The sequence below is a fragment of the Canis lupus genome, chromosome 7 (genome assembly GCF_048164855.1).
Source record: "Canis lupus baileyi chromosome 7, mCanLup2.hap1, whole genome shotgun sequence".
NCBI classification, from domain to species: Eukaryota; Metazoa; Chordata; class Mammalia; order Carnivora; family Canidae; genus Canis; species Canis lupus.
The window spans coordinates 2,359,941-2,376,586 of NC_132844.1; the positions used below are offsets into that span (position 1 = coordinate 2,359,941).

The window sequence follows — 16,646 nt, forward strand, 5'->3', positions numbered from 1 at the left end:
CTGCGTGCAAGCGTCTCCCCAGGGTGGAGCCCCTCCCACCCCCGAATGGCAGTGCACTGGGATTTCCCGCCCAAACTGCCCATCCGCCACGATCGCCCTCTCCAGGGAGACACTAACAGGACCTGGGAATCCTGAAGAAGGAAAAGTGCGAGAGCCGTGCCGGCCAGTGAGGACGCTGACGGAAGCAGAGAGACGAGAGTGGACAGGTCTGAAAAGCAGGAATGAGGCTGACCTGGGGGGACACAGGCTGGAGTTGGGGAGTTTCAAAAAGGAAGGAGGGAGGCTGGCTGTCCGGGCTGGGCCCTCGGACCGAAGGGCCTGTGCTTTCAAGAAGAGATTGGACTTTTTTTTTTTTTTAAGATTGTATTTATTTATTCATGAGAGACACAGGGAGAGAGAGAGGCAGAGACACAGGCAGAGGGAGAAGCAGGCTCCCCGCGGGGACCCCCTGGGACCAGGCCCTGAGCTGAACGAAGGCAGATGCTCAACTGCTGAGCCACCCAGGCGCCCGGAAGAGATTGGACTTGATCCAGCGAATAGATGAAAATCAACTGGGGACAGAGGAAGGAAACTCAGGACACACAGGCCATAGGAGCACGTCCCCAGATGGTAAGAGATGAGGGGGGTAGGAAGTGCCTCAACAGGATGAGGCAGGAAGAAATTAAGGAGGAGTTTGACAAAATTGGTGACTCAAGAGAAACATAAAAAGTAGACAATGGGGCCGCCCGGGTGGCTCAGCGGTTGGGCGTCTGCCTTCAGCGTGGCGTGTGATCCTAGAGTCCCGGGATCGAGTCCGCATCGGGCTCCCCGCAGGGAACCTGCTTCTCCCTCTGCCTGGGTCTCTGCCTCTCTCTGTGTCTCTCATGAATAAATAGATACAGAAAGAAAGAAAGAAAGAAAGAAAGAAAGAAAGAAAGAAAGAAAGAAAGAAAGAAAGAAAGAAAAGAAAAGAAAAGAAAATCTGGGATTTTCACTTAAAAAAAAAAAATAGACAATGACTGTGATTAAGGTGTGTATGTCATTGATTCCACTGTGAGAACAAAACCACCACAACAGCAATGGTGCAAGGTTAATTCTGGCTCGTTGGCCTGGGATCTCTGAGGGCGGTGGGTGCGCGCTCACCGTAGGGGACCCGGCCCGTCCAGCAAGGCACACAGGATCGGGGCTCTCCCCTCGGCTGGCTTCCTGGGACCTGTGAGCCAGGAGCACGCTCAGCCGTGGCCCGGAGCTACACTGCTGCCATAGCGGGGCAGGCGCTGCCTCTAACCTGGCCCCCCGGAGACCCAGCACCTTGGAGACCCTGACCCTAAGAACCAGCCCCTGGAGACCTTGATCCCCGGAGACCCGGCCCCTCAAAGACCCGGCACCCGGGAGACCTTGACCCCTGGAGACCGTGACCTCCGGAGACCATGACCCTTGGAGACCCGGCACTTGGGAGACCTTGACCCCCGCAGACCTGGCCCCCGGAAACCCTGACCCCCCCAGAGATGCAGTGCCCAGAGACCCGGCCCCTTGGAGACACAGCACCTCGGAGATCCTGACCCCAGAAACCTTGATCCCCGGAGACCTGGCCCCTCAAAGACCTAGCACCCAGGAGATCCCCCGGAGACCATGACCTCCAGAGACCCTGCACCTCAGAGACTGTGACCCCCAGAGACCCTGATCCCTGGAGACCCGGGACTCGGGAGACCTGGCCCCTGGAGACCCTGACCCCAACAGACCTGGCACCTCGGAGACCCTGACCCCCAGAGACCCAGCACTTGGAGACTTTGGCCACTGGAGACCCGGCCCCCGGAGGTGGAGGGAGACGGCCGGGGCGGGCAGCCGGGTGGCCTTCCCCGGGGAGGCGGCCGTGCCCCCCTCGGCAGCGGGCTCCGCAGCTGGGGCGGTGGGCAGAGCCCGCGGCCGGTGGGAAGCAGGAGGGCCACCGGGGGCCAGGCAAGGCGCCACCGCTGGCCGCTCCCGGGGCGGCTGCCCGTCGGGGCTCTCGTAGGCTCGGCGCCCTCTGCCTCGCTCTGGGTTCCCGCGAACTCAGCCGCCCGAGGCGCAGAGGAGCCTCAGCCACGCCAGGCCCCCAGCAATGCACCTTTGTGCCGCGACGTTACTGGTACAAAGCTCACCCCGTTCTCGGCGTGGGGGCCGGAGTGGGGACGTCAGAGATCGTCCCCATTTTACAGATGGGGAGGGAGAGGCCCCCGCAATCTAAGAAGCCCACATCTCTGACGTTTCTTTCTTTCTTTTTTTTTTTATTTTTTTATTTTTTTATTTTCTTTCCTCGATATTTATTTCTACATTAACATGAATTAGGTTGCATCCTCTGGTCGTTTTGCGATTTCGTCTCGCATTATTACTTGTTCAAGAGCTAAAACTCACTCAGGGTGTTATCTGGAATCCTCCATAAACCCAGTAGAATAGCTGGGAATGTTCTTGGGGCTCCTAATCTCGATGAATGAATGAATAGACCCATCAGTCCACCCTAGTGTACCCCTTGCCACCTAGCAAACATGGAAATACCATTGCAAGAAAATAACTTCTACCCATGACCCACTGCTGCAGTCCCTCTTCTTGGGTTACTACTTTGAGTCTCAATAAGAAACAAACAATCTTATCTTGAAAGGGCGATTGGATTTATTTTTAATAAGGAAGGCTGAATCGGAGCTTGCATTTTTTTTTCCCAAAAATTTAATAACGGCACTAATAGAGCCTTACATTCCTCCGCCAGCCTTATTTCATGAATAAGAGTCCAGAGCTTCCAGGTAAGCTTCCGTCATGACAGGAGAGTGAGACCCGTATCGGCAAATCTGTTTAAATCCATCGAGAGCCAAGGGGGGGTCCCCACAGCAGGGGAGCCTGTCCCAGCATGTCTCCAGAGTCCCACCGTCCAGTTACGGCACCGGGCAGAGGAGGTGAAGGGCAGCATCGGGTCACCTTGAGCCACTGGCCTCCAACATCTGAGGGCCTGATAGTTACCGCTGATAACCTCGGAAGGTAAAGAACCAGCCTTTGATCTTTCCTCCCTTCGCAATTAGAACTAAACAAAACCAAAAAACATGCAAGTAACATATGTCACTGCAGTGCCCCAGAGGATCACTCGCTGAACCGGAATTTCTACGTTTGTCGTGTTGTTCCGGAGCAGGACCTTCAGCTTACTGCCTGCCCCACTGGCACACCTCAGGTTACCCAGTTGCTCATTTTATCAGTGTCCTTTGAATGACTAATAATAACAAATATGTGTGCGTGTTCTCTCTCTCTCTCTCTTTATATACATGTATGTGTGCATCTTAATTCACTTTGACAATTGTCCAACAGGTTCCATCTAGTTGGGAGCTTCCCCTGGTTTAGTCTTTGATGTTATAACATGGGTCAGGGAGAGGAAGGCAAGCTTTGGCAAATACCTGTCACACCCTCCACATTGTCGAGGTCCACATGGGGTCTCTTCCTCACGAAGCATCACTTGATCACCCGTACCCCCCGTCCGTGGCTCTGTGACTAGTCCCGGAGCCTCTGAGACATGACTGCTGATGGGTGCCTCCTATCCCTGTCTCTCAGGCCGCAGGAGTCCTGAAGGTTGATGGAGGGCCATGCTATTCAAACAGCAGGCGTGGCTGAGACAGAAGCTCCTGGTGCTGGGAAGCCTTGCCGTTGGGAGTCTCCTGTATCTAGTCGCCAGAGTTGGGAGCTTGGATAGGTAGGTACTTAAACACGGAGGTAGGTAATTACACCCAAGCCCGTGTGACTTCAGGGGTCTCTCGATTTAAACTTCCTTAGGACATCATCTTAGACCTACCCATTTATTTTCCTCTCTCAAAATTGCCAAGAAACATGGTTTTCTGCCATATTGATTTTGATTTATTGAGCCTTTAAGAGAAAGAGATCCTGGTTGCTCAAACCAAGGCGTTCGTCGGGATCCATTGATATTCTGTGTGCGTTGACATTTGTTTTCAGAGAAGGGACAAAGCCATCTACGGTACAAATGTCATTTACTGGAGCTCCGTGTGGTCTGCGTGCGCCTGGCTGTTGCCTCCTAGCCGGGGCAAAGTAGTGATGTTGTATTTATTTCCCTTCGTTGTTGGAATTTATGAGTGAGCAATTAACGTGCTGCCGTGAGAGTGAGGATTCCGTGTGAGCCTGTGAAGGAGCTCCTCAAGTTGGGAACCCAGTGCCCTGGAAGGAAGGCTGCAGGCCGGGGGAGTTTTAACCGTGTTAATCAGAAATCTGGTTTCCAGGAGCTGAGAGTAGCACCAAGCTGAGGAGGCCGTCGCTCAGAGGAATTGCCCAGAAAACAACCGAAAATCCAGGGAGGGGGAATTTACGGAGCCACCCCGGGCTCTCAATAGGCGCACGGTGGCGAGGTACCAGCTTGGGGCAGGCCCGGCAAACACCAGCTGGCTGCACCTTGCGTATCTCTGGACCGTCCCACATTTGGGGTGGTTGGAAAAGACGGTGAAGTTCATCTCTGCAATGGGAAGCCCCCTTCTTTGCCCTTTAAAATGAATCCTCACGTGGGAAAGACTGAAGTGTGTTCTCTATGAATTCCGTTCCCATTCTCCGTGAAAACGCAGCCACGCTTAAAATGAAAGTATCTTCCGTTCAGTGTTCTAATATAGAGATCTTTTCACTGGGTTATTTAACAAATCCTATGGCAGCGGTTTTCATTTTCCTTCAGCCAGTGTCCGTTTTGACCGGTCAAGGGAACCCCTCGGATGCTTTTCAATCCGAAATTCTGAAGTCAACTTCGCGCTCACTGGTTGCTAACTCTGGGAAATGGCCTAATCCAGAGCTTATCACTGACTTCAGGTAGTTTCCCTAGAGTGGTACTTAGTTATTCGTGAAAAGCTTTGAGGTGGGCACCACTGTCCTGTGTCCCTAATGGAACTTTTGTGTCAAGTTCTTCCCAATACCTTTCATTAGCTTCCAGTCGTTTGCTTTTAACTGAGCGATTGATCCAATGATCCTTAACACAGTAGCCATTCAGTCGAGGATCCTTTTCATTTTTTCGGTGTCCAGTCTCTAATGGGATAGCTTTTGGGCTTTCTTTCCTAAAACCTCTAATTTGAGAGTTTGATGAACAAAATTATGTCTGACGTTGACACACACTCAGGCCTATCCTTTAGTCAACTGAGGACCCTGCTCTCTGGGTGGGAGACTGAGCCCAGTTCCTTCTACTGTCCCTTCCAGTCCTAAGATTCCATGTTTTTTTTCCCATGTCTGAGGCCCATGCCCAGAATTTACTCTTCAGGAAATGGAAATAATATATTTTCTCCTCTCATGAGTTAGGAAGTCAAAAAGGCAATTGTTCCATAGGGTATGCGCTCCCACGGTGGAAAGTAGAAAGTGGAAGCAAGGAAAAGAAGGAACGGCCCCGAGACGGTCTGTTTCAGCCTTTCTCGGCCAGAACTGTGCAAGAGAATCAAGTCCTTACAGAAAAGGATTTGGCTGACTACTTCCTCAGTTCTCCCAAGGATGGCACTCGCATCTAGATGCACAGGAGAGAAGTCTCTCCATTCCATTCAGTGGATGCTGTAGGGAATCAGGGCTTAGTTCTCGACCAGAACCCAAAAAGAGCTAAAAGATGGATTTGTGATATTCCAATCAATGTCACAATTGAAAATATCTTTGACTAATGTATGTGTTGCTACTTCTGTAGCTTCTTTTTTTTTTTTTGTATATATATTTTTTATTGGAGTTCAATTTGCCAACATATAGCATAACACCCAGCGCTCATCCCACCAAGTGCCCCCCTCAGTGCCCGTCACCCAGTCACCCCCACTCCCCGCCCTCCTCCCCTTTCACTACCCCTTGTTCGTTTCTTAGAGTTAGGAGTCTCTCATGGTCTGTCTCCCTCTCTGATATTTCCCACTCATTTTCTCTCCTTTCCCCTTTATTACCTTTCACTATTTTTTATATTCCCCAAATGAATGAGACCATATATGTTTGTCCTCCGATTGACTTACTTCACTCAGCATAATACCTTCCAGTTCCATCCACGTCAAAGCAAATGGTGGGTATTTGTCGTTTCTAATGGCTGAGGAATATTCCAGTGTATACATAGACCACAGCTTCTTTATCCATTCATCTGTCGATGGACACCGAGGCTCCTCCCACAGTTGGGCTATTGTGGACATTGCTGCTAGAAACATCGGGGTGCAGGTGTCCCAGCGTTTCACTGCATCTGTATCTTTGGGGTAAATCCCCAGCAGTGCAATTGCTGGGTCGTAGGGCAGGTCTATTTCTAACTCTTTGAGGAACCTCCACACAGTTTCCCAGAGTGGCTGCACCAGGTCACATTCCCACCAACAGTGCAGGAGGGTCCCCCTTTCTCCGCATCCTCTCCAACATTTGTGGTTTCCTGCCTTGTTAATTTTCCCCATTCTCACTGGTGTGAGGTGGGATCTCATTGTGGTTTTGATTTGTATTTCCCTGATGGCCCGTGACGCGGAGCATTTCCTCATGTGCTTGTTGAGCATGTCTGTGTCTTCCTCCGTGAGATTTCTGTTCATGCCTTTTGCCCATTTCATGATTGGATTGTTTGTTTCTTTGCTATTGAGTTTAATAGGTTCTTTACAGATCTTGGAAGCTAGCTCTTTATCTGATGGGTCATTTGCAAATATCCTCTCCCATTCTGTAGGTTGTCTTGTAGTTTTGTTGACTGTTTCCTTTGCTGTGCAGAAGCTTTTTATCTTGATGAAGTCCCAATAGTTCATTTTTTGCTTTTGTTTCCTTTGCCTTCATAGATGTATCTTGCAAGGAGTTGCTGTGGCCAAGTTCAAAAAGGGTGTTGCCTGTGTTCTCCTCTAGGATTTTGATGGATTCTTGCCTCACATTTAGATCTTTCATCCATTTTGAGTTTATGTTTGTGTATGGTGCAAGAGAGCGGTCCAGTTTCATTCTTCTGCACGTGGCTGTCCAGTTTTCCCAGCACCATTTATTGAAGAGACTGTCCTTTTATCAGTGGATAGTCTTTCCTGCTTTGTCAAATATTAGTTAACCAGAGAGTTGAGGGTCCACTTCTGGATTCTCTATTCTGTTCCATTGATCTGTGTGTCTGTTTTGATGCCAGTACCACACTGTCTTGATGACCACAGCTTTGTAGTACAGCCTGGAATCTGGCATTGTGATGCCCCCAGCTGTGGTTTTCTTTTTTTAAAATTCCCCTGGCTATTCGGGGTCTTTTCTGATTCCACACAAATCTTAAGATGATTCATTCCAACTCTCTGAAGAAAGTCCATGGTATCGTGATAGGGATTGCATTAAATGTGTAAATTGCCCTGGGTAGCATAGTCATTTTCACAATATTAATTCTTCCAATCCATGAGCATGGAATATTTTTCCATCTCTCTGTGTCTTCCTCAATTTCTTTCAGAAGTGTTCTGTAGTTTTTAGGGTATAGACCCTTTACCTCTTTGGTTAGGTTTATTCCTAAGTATCTTATGCTTTTGAGTGCAATTGTAAATGGGATTGACTCCTTAATTTCTCTTTCTTAAGGGGATCCCTGGGTGGCTCAGCAGTTTAGTGCCTGCCTTCGGCCCAGGGCGTGATCCTGGAGACCAGGGATCGAGTCCCGCATCGGGCTCCCTGCATGGAGCCTGCTTCTCCCTCCTCCTGTGTCTCTGCATTTCTCTCTCTCTCTCTCTGTATCTCTCATAAATAAATAAATAAAATCTTTTTAAAAATTTTTTCTTTCTTCAGTTCTATTGTTAGCGTATAGAAATGCCACAGATTTCTGGGCATTGATTTTGTATCCTGCCACACGGCCTAATTGCTGTATGAGTTCTAGCAATCTTGGGGTGGAGTCTTTCTGTGTACAGTACCATGTCATCTGTGAAGAGGGAGAGTTTGACTTCTTTGCCAATTCGAATGCCTTTAATGTCTTTTTGTTGCCTGATTGCTGAGGCTAGGCCTTCCAGTACTATGTTGAACAGCAGTGGTGAGAGTGGACATTCCTGTTGTGTTCCTGATCTTAGGGGAAAGGCTCCCAGTGCTTCCCCATTGAGAATGATATTTGCTGTGGGCTTTTCGTAGATGGCTTTTAAGATGCTGAGGAATGTTCTCTCTATCCCTACACTCTGAAGAGTTTTGATCAGGAATGGATGCTGTATTTTGCCAAATGCTTTCTCTGCATCTGTTGAGAGGATCATATGGTTCTTGTTTTTCCTCTTGTTGATATGATCTATCACCCTGATTGCTTTACGAGTGTTGAACCAGCCTTGCATCCCGAGGATAAATCCCACTTGGTCATGGTGAATAATCCTCTTAATGAAGTGTTGGATCCTATTGGCTAGTATCTTGTTGAGGATTTTTGCATCTGTGTTCATCAGGGATATTGGTCTATAATTCTCCTTTTTGGTGGGGTCTTTGTCTGGTTTTGGAATTAAGGTGATGCTGGCCTCACAGAACGAGTTTGGATGTAGTTTCCATTTAGAACTCTAGCGTATTAATCTTGTTAACAAATTTATAAAAACAAAATTCAAGTTTTTCTAAAATATTAAATGTAAACCTCATTATTTTTACACTATTCCATATTTTCATGGTTTCCACAATGAGCATGAGTTGTCTATGAAATAACAAGAAACAAACACCATGAACGAGAATATATGAATATCGTTTTCCACAAGCACCACGATAGATGTTCAAACAGGCCATACTCTTCTCCCTTAGTTCTGCAGAACGTCTTGGTGTGACAAAGTTTTCCCCTTCTCCGTTTAGTTGTATACATTACAGGAGATGAGAATGGTACAGTAGGTTCTCTTGGGAAAAGCACGAGACAGCCTCATTGCCTCGGAGACTCCAAGTAATTAGGATCGCTAGAAGCTTCAGTTGGAGGATTGGCTTAACAGCCATTTTGACTGATGCTACACCCTTCAGCAAGAAGGCTAAAATGCCTTTTCAGAGAAACTTAGGGAAGTGATAATGAATTTCAGTTAGGTTCCAGACTATTACCCAAAAGGAAACTGCATTTGCCACCCATAGACGTTGGCCATGCCAAATCGAGCAGCAACTCTAGTCTGATGTCATTATGATCATTACCACGCCTTTCTCTCTGACAAAAGCGCTGGTGGTGGTTCATTACTTAGGGCAGTGCTGCAGTACAGATCCTCCTTTCTGGCTCCGTCCATTGCATTCCTTCCTTCCTACGCCAGAGTCCCTGATTTCCACGGGCTTGGCGCTGAGGACCCGAAGCTTCTGGCTCTGCCGAGGTCTGGTTGATTTCTGGTCCCAAGAGTGGGAGGTGATAGACAGCGCTTGCTGATGGCATTGGCTTTGTTCCTACATTCAGCGAAGTAAAAACATAATCTCGACCCCTTTAGATAGAAAGAGAGAGGAGAGAGAGAGAGAGGCAGAGGAAATATAGTATTTGCCTAGCTGTCCCCAAGGCCAGCGGCAGAAATTCTCATAGAATGAAAAGCTCAGCAAGCGCCAAGATTGGATGTTTGCAGGTTAGTGATCCAACTAGGCACGGGCGGAGACTGGGACCTCTATTCAGAGTAGGTCTCAGAGATTTCTGAGACCCACAGGAGTGCTGCTAAGCTGCAAGAAAACAGTACCACACGAAACCCAGAAGACATGGCCTCCCCGCCAGCCTTCGGCCTCGCAGCGCAAGATGATCTTCTTCTGCCTTTCACGATTTCTAAATGAAGTTAACTGGTGAGCTGTTAAAAGGCTATTAGTATGGCTGGTGTCACTTGTCTGTCCTGTGCTGCGAACATAAGTACACGCTGTAGTCAATTAAGTGCTTGGTGAATAAAAATTTTTAAGGAGCACTAATAAAAATAATCCCATCAATTATGTGTGCTCCATTTAATACAGGGTTGCTTAAAATAAAATTTCCCAAACATATGTTCATTACGGATGGCAGCAGGCTGGGAACCAGTGGTTTTATTTATGCATTTAAAGTCTTGCTCCAACTAGGGAAGCAGAAAAATGACAAGTCAGCTGCCACGAGCTTCTAAAGGCCTCTCTCTGTTGCTTTCAGGCTACAACCCATTTGCCCCATCGAAGGCCGATTCGGAGCGCGCAGCCAGGCCGAGTTCCCTCTCCGCGCCCTGCAGTTCAAGCGTGGCCTGCTGCACGAGTTCCGGAAGGGCAATACTTCCAAGGACCAGGTTCGCCTCCATGACCTGGTCCAGCAGCTGCCCAAGGCCATTATCATTGGGGTGAGGAAAGGAGGCACCAGGGCTCTGCTTGAGATGCTGAACCTCCATCCCGCTGTGGTCAAAGCCTCTCAAGAAATCCACTTTTTTGACAATGACGAGAATTATGCCAAGGGCATCGAGTGGTACAGGAAAAAGATGCCCTTTTCCTACCCACAGCAAATCACAATCGAAAAGAGCCCCGCGTATTTTATCACGGAGGAGGTTCCGGAGAGGATTTACAAAATGAACTCATCCATCAAGTTGTTGATCATTGTCAGGGAGCCAACCACAAGAGCTATTTCTGATTACACTCAGGTGCTAGAGGGGAAGGAGAGGAAGAACAAAACTTACTACAAGTTTGAGAAGCTGGCAATAGACCCTAATACCTGTGAAGTGAACACCAAGTACAAGGCGGTAAGAACCAGCATCTACACCAAACATCTGGAAAGGTGGTTAAAATACTTTCCCATTGAGCAGTTCCACATTGTCGACGGAGATCGCCTCATCACGGAACCTCTGCCAGAACTTCAGCTCGTGGAGAAGTTCTTAAATCTTCCCCCGAGGATAAGTCAATACAACTTATATTTCAATGCTACCAGAGGGTTTTACTGCTTGCGATTTAACATTATCTTTAATAAGTGCCTGGCGGGCAGCAAGGGGCGCATTCATCCGGAGGTGGACCCCTCTGTCATTACCAAATTGCGCAAATTTTTTCACCCTTTCAATCAAAAATTTTACCAGATCACTGGGAGGACATTGAACTGGCCCTAACACGACAAGCCCCATAACACTGTGTGTTGTGGCTGGAGGCACACAAGGTCTCCCTCTAGCTTATAACATGCACTTTTCTTAGACACAACTATCCAAGTCATTTTTCCACGTGCACTTGTACATACACCGTGGGCGACCAAATAGAAGATGGATTCTTTTTCTATTGAAAATCCACAAAAAAAAAAAAAAAAAGAAAAAATGATTTGCTGTCTGAGTAGTTGCATCTTTGGAGCTATATACAGAAAGAAAAGGTGGTGGTCTTGGGGGGGACAGTGGCGTCAGCTGTTCTCAAAGAGTTAGTCTTCCTTGGAGTCAGAATTTGTGCCCGCTATTTTCATAGAGTTAAGCCAAAAGATTATGCGTGAAGACGGTACGGATGGCTGTGAAGCTTCGGGAAGTAGAGGATTCGGTCGCGCATTCTCTTCCAAGGGAAAGCCGGCTCTGTAATCCAGAGACTGAACTGGTGCCGCGAAAACAGAAAACGCTATTTTCTTATCATTTAAAAGACTGTCTCGTCTCATAGAACTGACATTGTCCCAAAGTTCCTGTGGTGATTTTGCACTATTGTTTTCTCGTACAAACCATGGTGTCACTTGTAGCATGTCAGCCACACATCTGAAAGTCAAGGTCCTTTTACGTCCATGTTCTGTGTCAACAAAGAGAAACGTCATGTACATAGTGTATATTGTTGTAAATACTGGTTTCACACTAAGTAATTCTATTTTGTAAACTGAATATGGCTATTTAATTTATTGTGAAAATTAAATTTATTGTGGTATTTAAAAATGGAATGGATTAAAATTACTCTATGTGCAACCTTTTTTTTTTTTTTTTACTCACTTTGTTTTACACGCCCCCCCCCCCCTTGCTGGCTCCCCAAACCGAAGCTGTTTATGCGCATAAGAGCGCGCCTGGAAAGATGCGCGTCTCCGTTGGATTTCTGTACCCTTGTGAAAATGTTTTTATGAAGTGAGGTTGAGTATATTACAAAAAAAAAAAAAATCTCAACCATCTGGAAATCTAGTAATAGAGCCACTTCAAAGAACACTAGCTTACTCTGCGACAACTGCGTAACAATTAACTTACTTGCGATGGCTGCTGTGCCAGGAGAGAGAAATATTTTCCCATAATCAAGGCCTAGAAGAATCACGATTTTATTTGAACCTCTAATCAGAGTCAGACCAGTCGAGAAATTAAATAAAATCAGATTAGGGAACTTGTGTGGCCTCTGTACTGAAAGCTGCTGATGCTACAAAAATGAATACAAACTCTCAGAACTCCCTCTTTGAGATGGAAAAAAAAAAAAAAAAAAGTCAGTCTGCTCAGAAATGATCAAATGCATAGTGCTGCTATTACTGACATAAACATATGGCTCGTGTTTCCATCCAGAGAAATTAATGCTAAATTGGGTGCTTGCTAACATCAGATACACTGTATCGCGCTCTTAAATATAATTCAGAAAGCCGCGGAGAGAGGTGTCAACAACAACAACAAAAAGATGGATTTTTCGCAGTCGTGGCTGCTGATCCAGTTAGAAGACGTCTGAGGGAGTTTTGCTCAGCGTCACACTGAGGGTGCCCAGAGAAGTCCCAGCCGAGTACAGCGGATTCCCCCTCTTGCTTGTGCTAAGTGTTGGTTCTCTCCATGAGTTGTTTCTCCTGTCCAGTGATTTGATGATGAACTTTCCTAAATAAATAGCCCTTTCCCCTCTGGTGTCGGTATATATTGCTTCTCAGGCCGCAGCCTTAGTGACCATCTCTGCCGATCCCCCAGCACGGAATAGGCGACGCAGCAGCTCGCCCCGCCGGGACCTGGGGAGGGGTCGCGGGTCTCAACGCCAGGCCCTCTAAGCCACGGGTGAAATCGAACCCAAGGAGCCGAGCCGCGTTAGACTTCCTCGGGCCTCTGCTCTCCACTAGCCCTCAGCCTGGACTCTGAATACGCCACCTTCCAGGGCACGATCACCCGCTGTCACGGATTCTATTGTAAGTCTTTCGAGAGCGGTGGCAGCTCATACAGTTTTACACCAGTGACTGTAAAAATTACCCCCCACGTTGGGACCCTGATGTCTCAAAACCTCAGCCTGAGTACCCCCCCCCCAATAAAATTGAGAGACGGCAGTCTTTTCCGAGACAAATCGAGACATGTTTTTAAAATAGTGAAGTTTATCAGTGATGAGCTTATATTCCAGACTGTGTCTTAAATTTTGCTGCTGCTACCAACAGTGTGTATTATCAGAGTTTATTCAGAGACTCTATTTGACTCATACTGACTTTTCCAGTTGGTTATTTTGAGCTCAATAAGCCAGCATTTATTTCTTCACCACACTCAGAAAAAAAAAACAACTGATTGCCAATAGTTCTGCTTCCTGAATAAGTTTGAGGATTGTTTTAGACCCCAGGGCCTCCCCCACAGGGACCTAAAGCAGAAGGCCTGGCTTAGGAGGACGTGTTGGGGGCAGGTTTCATTTCACCGAAATAAAACCAGCCACAGCCACTGCTGACTGAGCAGCCCAGAGAGAAGTAAAAACCCTATAACTTAATAGCATGCTTCCACTGGAGGTTTTCAACCTCCTTGTTTAGAAAAATGTTTCCTGTTGTCATCAAAGAGGCAGCACATCTCTAGAGAAATCCTCAGCTCATTACGTTAGCTCCACCAGGGCTCTCTTGAATAACTTATTCCTTTTTACATCATGAAATCTCTGCATTCCTCCTGGAGGCTTGGTGGCACCATACGGCTTTGTGAAACAGCCCTGACTGCAAAGAGAAAAAAAAAAACTTTAAGCAAGGGTGATGTTTCTGCGGGACCCAAACTGAAATGACACCATTTTGGAAGCCAAAAAATTCCAATTATACGTATTCGAACAGGAACCAGAGTCCCAGGGGATCAGAGAGAGAGAGAGAAAGAGAGAGAGAGAGAGAGACTACAGACCCATAGATACACATGCCAGTTCCAAGTCCAAGTCCATCACCTACTCCCCTGAAATCACCCCCACAGAAGCCCTCATTTGATGAAGGTGCTCACTTTTCCTACTCCCTTCACACTGTCCTATAAGAAACATCTAGGACGTGAGGGTCCTTCCTCACATATGATAGAGCAAAGGCATGTGAGCCATCAGAGTCACATCTGATCTTGGAGTTGGCACCTCCCATGCTGAGGGACCAGTGGGAACAGTCACTACTTGCCACTAGGGCTGACAGCCTCCCGATGGCACTGTTTGGGGGCCCCACCTGGTTGAAGGGCCCTGCCGGGCCTACAAGGCCGTGTGAGGGGCCCCGAGAGGCGTTGTGCTGCTGCCAAGGGAAGGTGGGAGCCAAAGACAAGGGAAGTCCAAGTGCCAGCCCTGCCAATAAGCTTTTGCTTTCTCCAATTAGCAGTTAGCTAAATTGGATTGCCTTCATAAGCCTAATTTGAGAATTTTCCAGAAATGGAGAAATTTCAAATGATCATATAAGCAGTGTCTTCCTGCTGAAGTCTTTTGTACTCTTTTGGCGCACTCAGCAGCCGTTCTCCACTCAGGAGAACGGTCTCCAGCGTAAGCAAAAAAAAAAAAAAAAAAAAAAAAAAACCTGCCGAAAACATTCCCCCTAAAAAAGGCTAAATACAGCAAAACCTTAGCAATTCGGGCTAACCAGGTGAAAATATAGACTACCTTCAAGCAAATTCACCACAACGTATTCCCAAATGGATAACGTGCAGAACGATCCTGACCATATACTGGAAAATATCTCGTTGCATCCACTTTACTAAATAAGAGCCTCTTAATTGGCCCAATTTTTTTTCCCAAATTGGTGTTACTCAAGAATTTTCAAAACAGTCTGTTCTCCTAAGCAGGTTCCTGAGGCCCCCTGGCATCTGTTTATCAATTTTCATAGCAAACCTTTCCCTTTAGAGAGGCCCAGGATGAAATTTAGGCCGAAGGAGGAGCATTTGGGAAGGCTCTGGTGGAGGGAGCCTCCCTGCACACGTGGCAGGCACGCGCACGTGCACTCCCAGGGGCGCCTTTCCCAGTTCCTTCTATGGCCCCTCGTGGTTAGAAGCACGCTACCCCCGAGGTTCCCGGTGGGTCGGGGCCACGGCGGCCGAGCTGACCCCACGGCAGGGTGCATCCCCGGGAGGCCCCGGCACCTGCACCGCAGCCCAGTGAGGCCTGCGCTGGATTTCTAGGCCTGCGGGCATGTGGGAAGAACTTTGTGTCATTTGGGGCCTCTAACTTGGCGGTCACTTGGGACAGCGGCCGCAGGAAACAGCCACCAGGGGTGAAGGGAACCGCAGGCCCCCGAGGGCCACCGTCCAGGCCTCCACCCCCAGGCTGGCGGGCCTGGGCAGCGACCGCACCTGCACGGGCCGCGGGCAGAAGGCCTGAGGACCGCTGGGCCCTTGACATCCCTAGAGGCGAAGCCAGGCAGGGTCGCCCTGGAGGAGACCAGCCCCAGGGACAGAAACCAGGGCAAGTCTCATTTCTCCTGGGACACTTCCACCGAAGTTCAAAGGGTAAAAAAGTAAAAAATTAAAAAAAATAAAAATAAAAACACAAAAACACAGTTTAATGGTAACTTGCAGATAAGCTTATGACAAGGTAGAGATTGTGTGACAGTTTTCAATATCTTTAAAGGTTTTTACACTAAAAAGAGATGTTTCCGGTCATTTTTACACGTCCATAGAATCTAGCCTCCACCCAGAAGAAGTGAAGTCTCCAAAGATCGGAGCCAAGAGATTTGGTCTTTTTCAAATAGGTCCCAGGGCCTCCTCCAAATGGCCTGAGAAACTGTCCTGTGAGGATAACAAAGACCTGAGATTCTTTCTCCTGGGATCAATGAAATTCAGAGGCATTTATTGATCACCTAGTATGTTCCCAGCTTCTGAAAGATCCAACAAACAATTACTAAAGGTCACTAGAAAAAGGCAGCGTCGGAGGTGTGACCAGAATGCAGCCCTCCCGAGTTGCAGCCCGGGCCTGCTTGTCAAGAAGTCTCTAAATGGTTCTCTTTATTATTTACGTCCGCCTACTTCCTACAAGGATTTGAGGTGGTGATTTTCTAATTAAAATTTGTTTCTAATCTCTTTCTAATCTTGCTTTATTGGCTGCATTTCAACCCTCTTGTACTTAACCTTGAATAGTAATGTGTATCGGGTCTGTATAAAAGTATGAATTAGCATTAAAATTAAAATGTACACACATTTAGTACACCTGTAATATGTATGGGCATATTTGTACTTGTAAACCTGTTGAAAGGAGCTAATGATCACGGTTCGTTACGGGGCTAATCAAAACCATTCTTTGGTTAGCGATCACCTATCGCATCTGCACAGCGGCCTTTTAAGAATGACATTCCGAAGGGGTCACAGTCAGTCCAGCCAGCCAAAGTGAACAGACGTGAAGAAAAGAAAAACTCAATAAATTAATATTTCAAAAGCGCATCAACTGACCTGGAAGCAAACAGGCTTTGATACAAGAATACAATTTACCTAATCGGAGTGACGCTACATCTGGGATAAGGAGTTTTAATGGTAAAAAGACATATGTGTTGCTGATTCAAGGGCACGGGAGGCGCTCACACGGGAGGTAGTACATGTGCCACCACTGTGTGCGTGTGCGTGGGCGCGTGTGTGCATGAGTGTGATTCTCGGCGGTTCTGTAAGTGGCCCATCCCCGTGGCACTACTGCATTACTTCGGCTTGATCGCCACCCTGAGGCTTCCACCTTGGAACTGTAGCACGTTTCTCTGAAAGCACAATTAA

The 16,646-nt window shown here is 47.6% G+C and overlaps 1 protein-coding gene across 7 annotated transcripts in view; it reads left to right on the forward strand.

Moving 5' to 3' along the window:
• Positions 1 to 16,085, forward strand: part of HS3ST5 (heparan sulfate-glucosamine 3-sulfotransferase 5) — a 255,230-nt gene extending 239,145 nt beyond the window's left edge. For all 7 annotated transcript variants that reach the window (XM_072831686.1, XM_072831687.1, XM_072831690.1 and 4 more), the window contains 2 exons: positions 3,550 to 3,688; positions 9,974 to 16,085. In XM_072831686.1, coding sequence (XP_072687787.1) covers positions 3,582 to 3,688; positions 9,974 to 10,904 — 1,038 coding nt within the window. In that variant the 5' untranslated portion in view covers positions 3,550 to 3,581 and the 3' untranslated portion in view covers positions 10,905 to 16,085. The remainder of the gene's footprint in view (positions 1 to 3,549; positions 3,689 to 9,973) is intronic.
• The last annotated feature ends 561 nt before the right edge of the window (positions 16,086 to 16,646 follow it).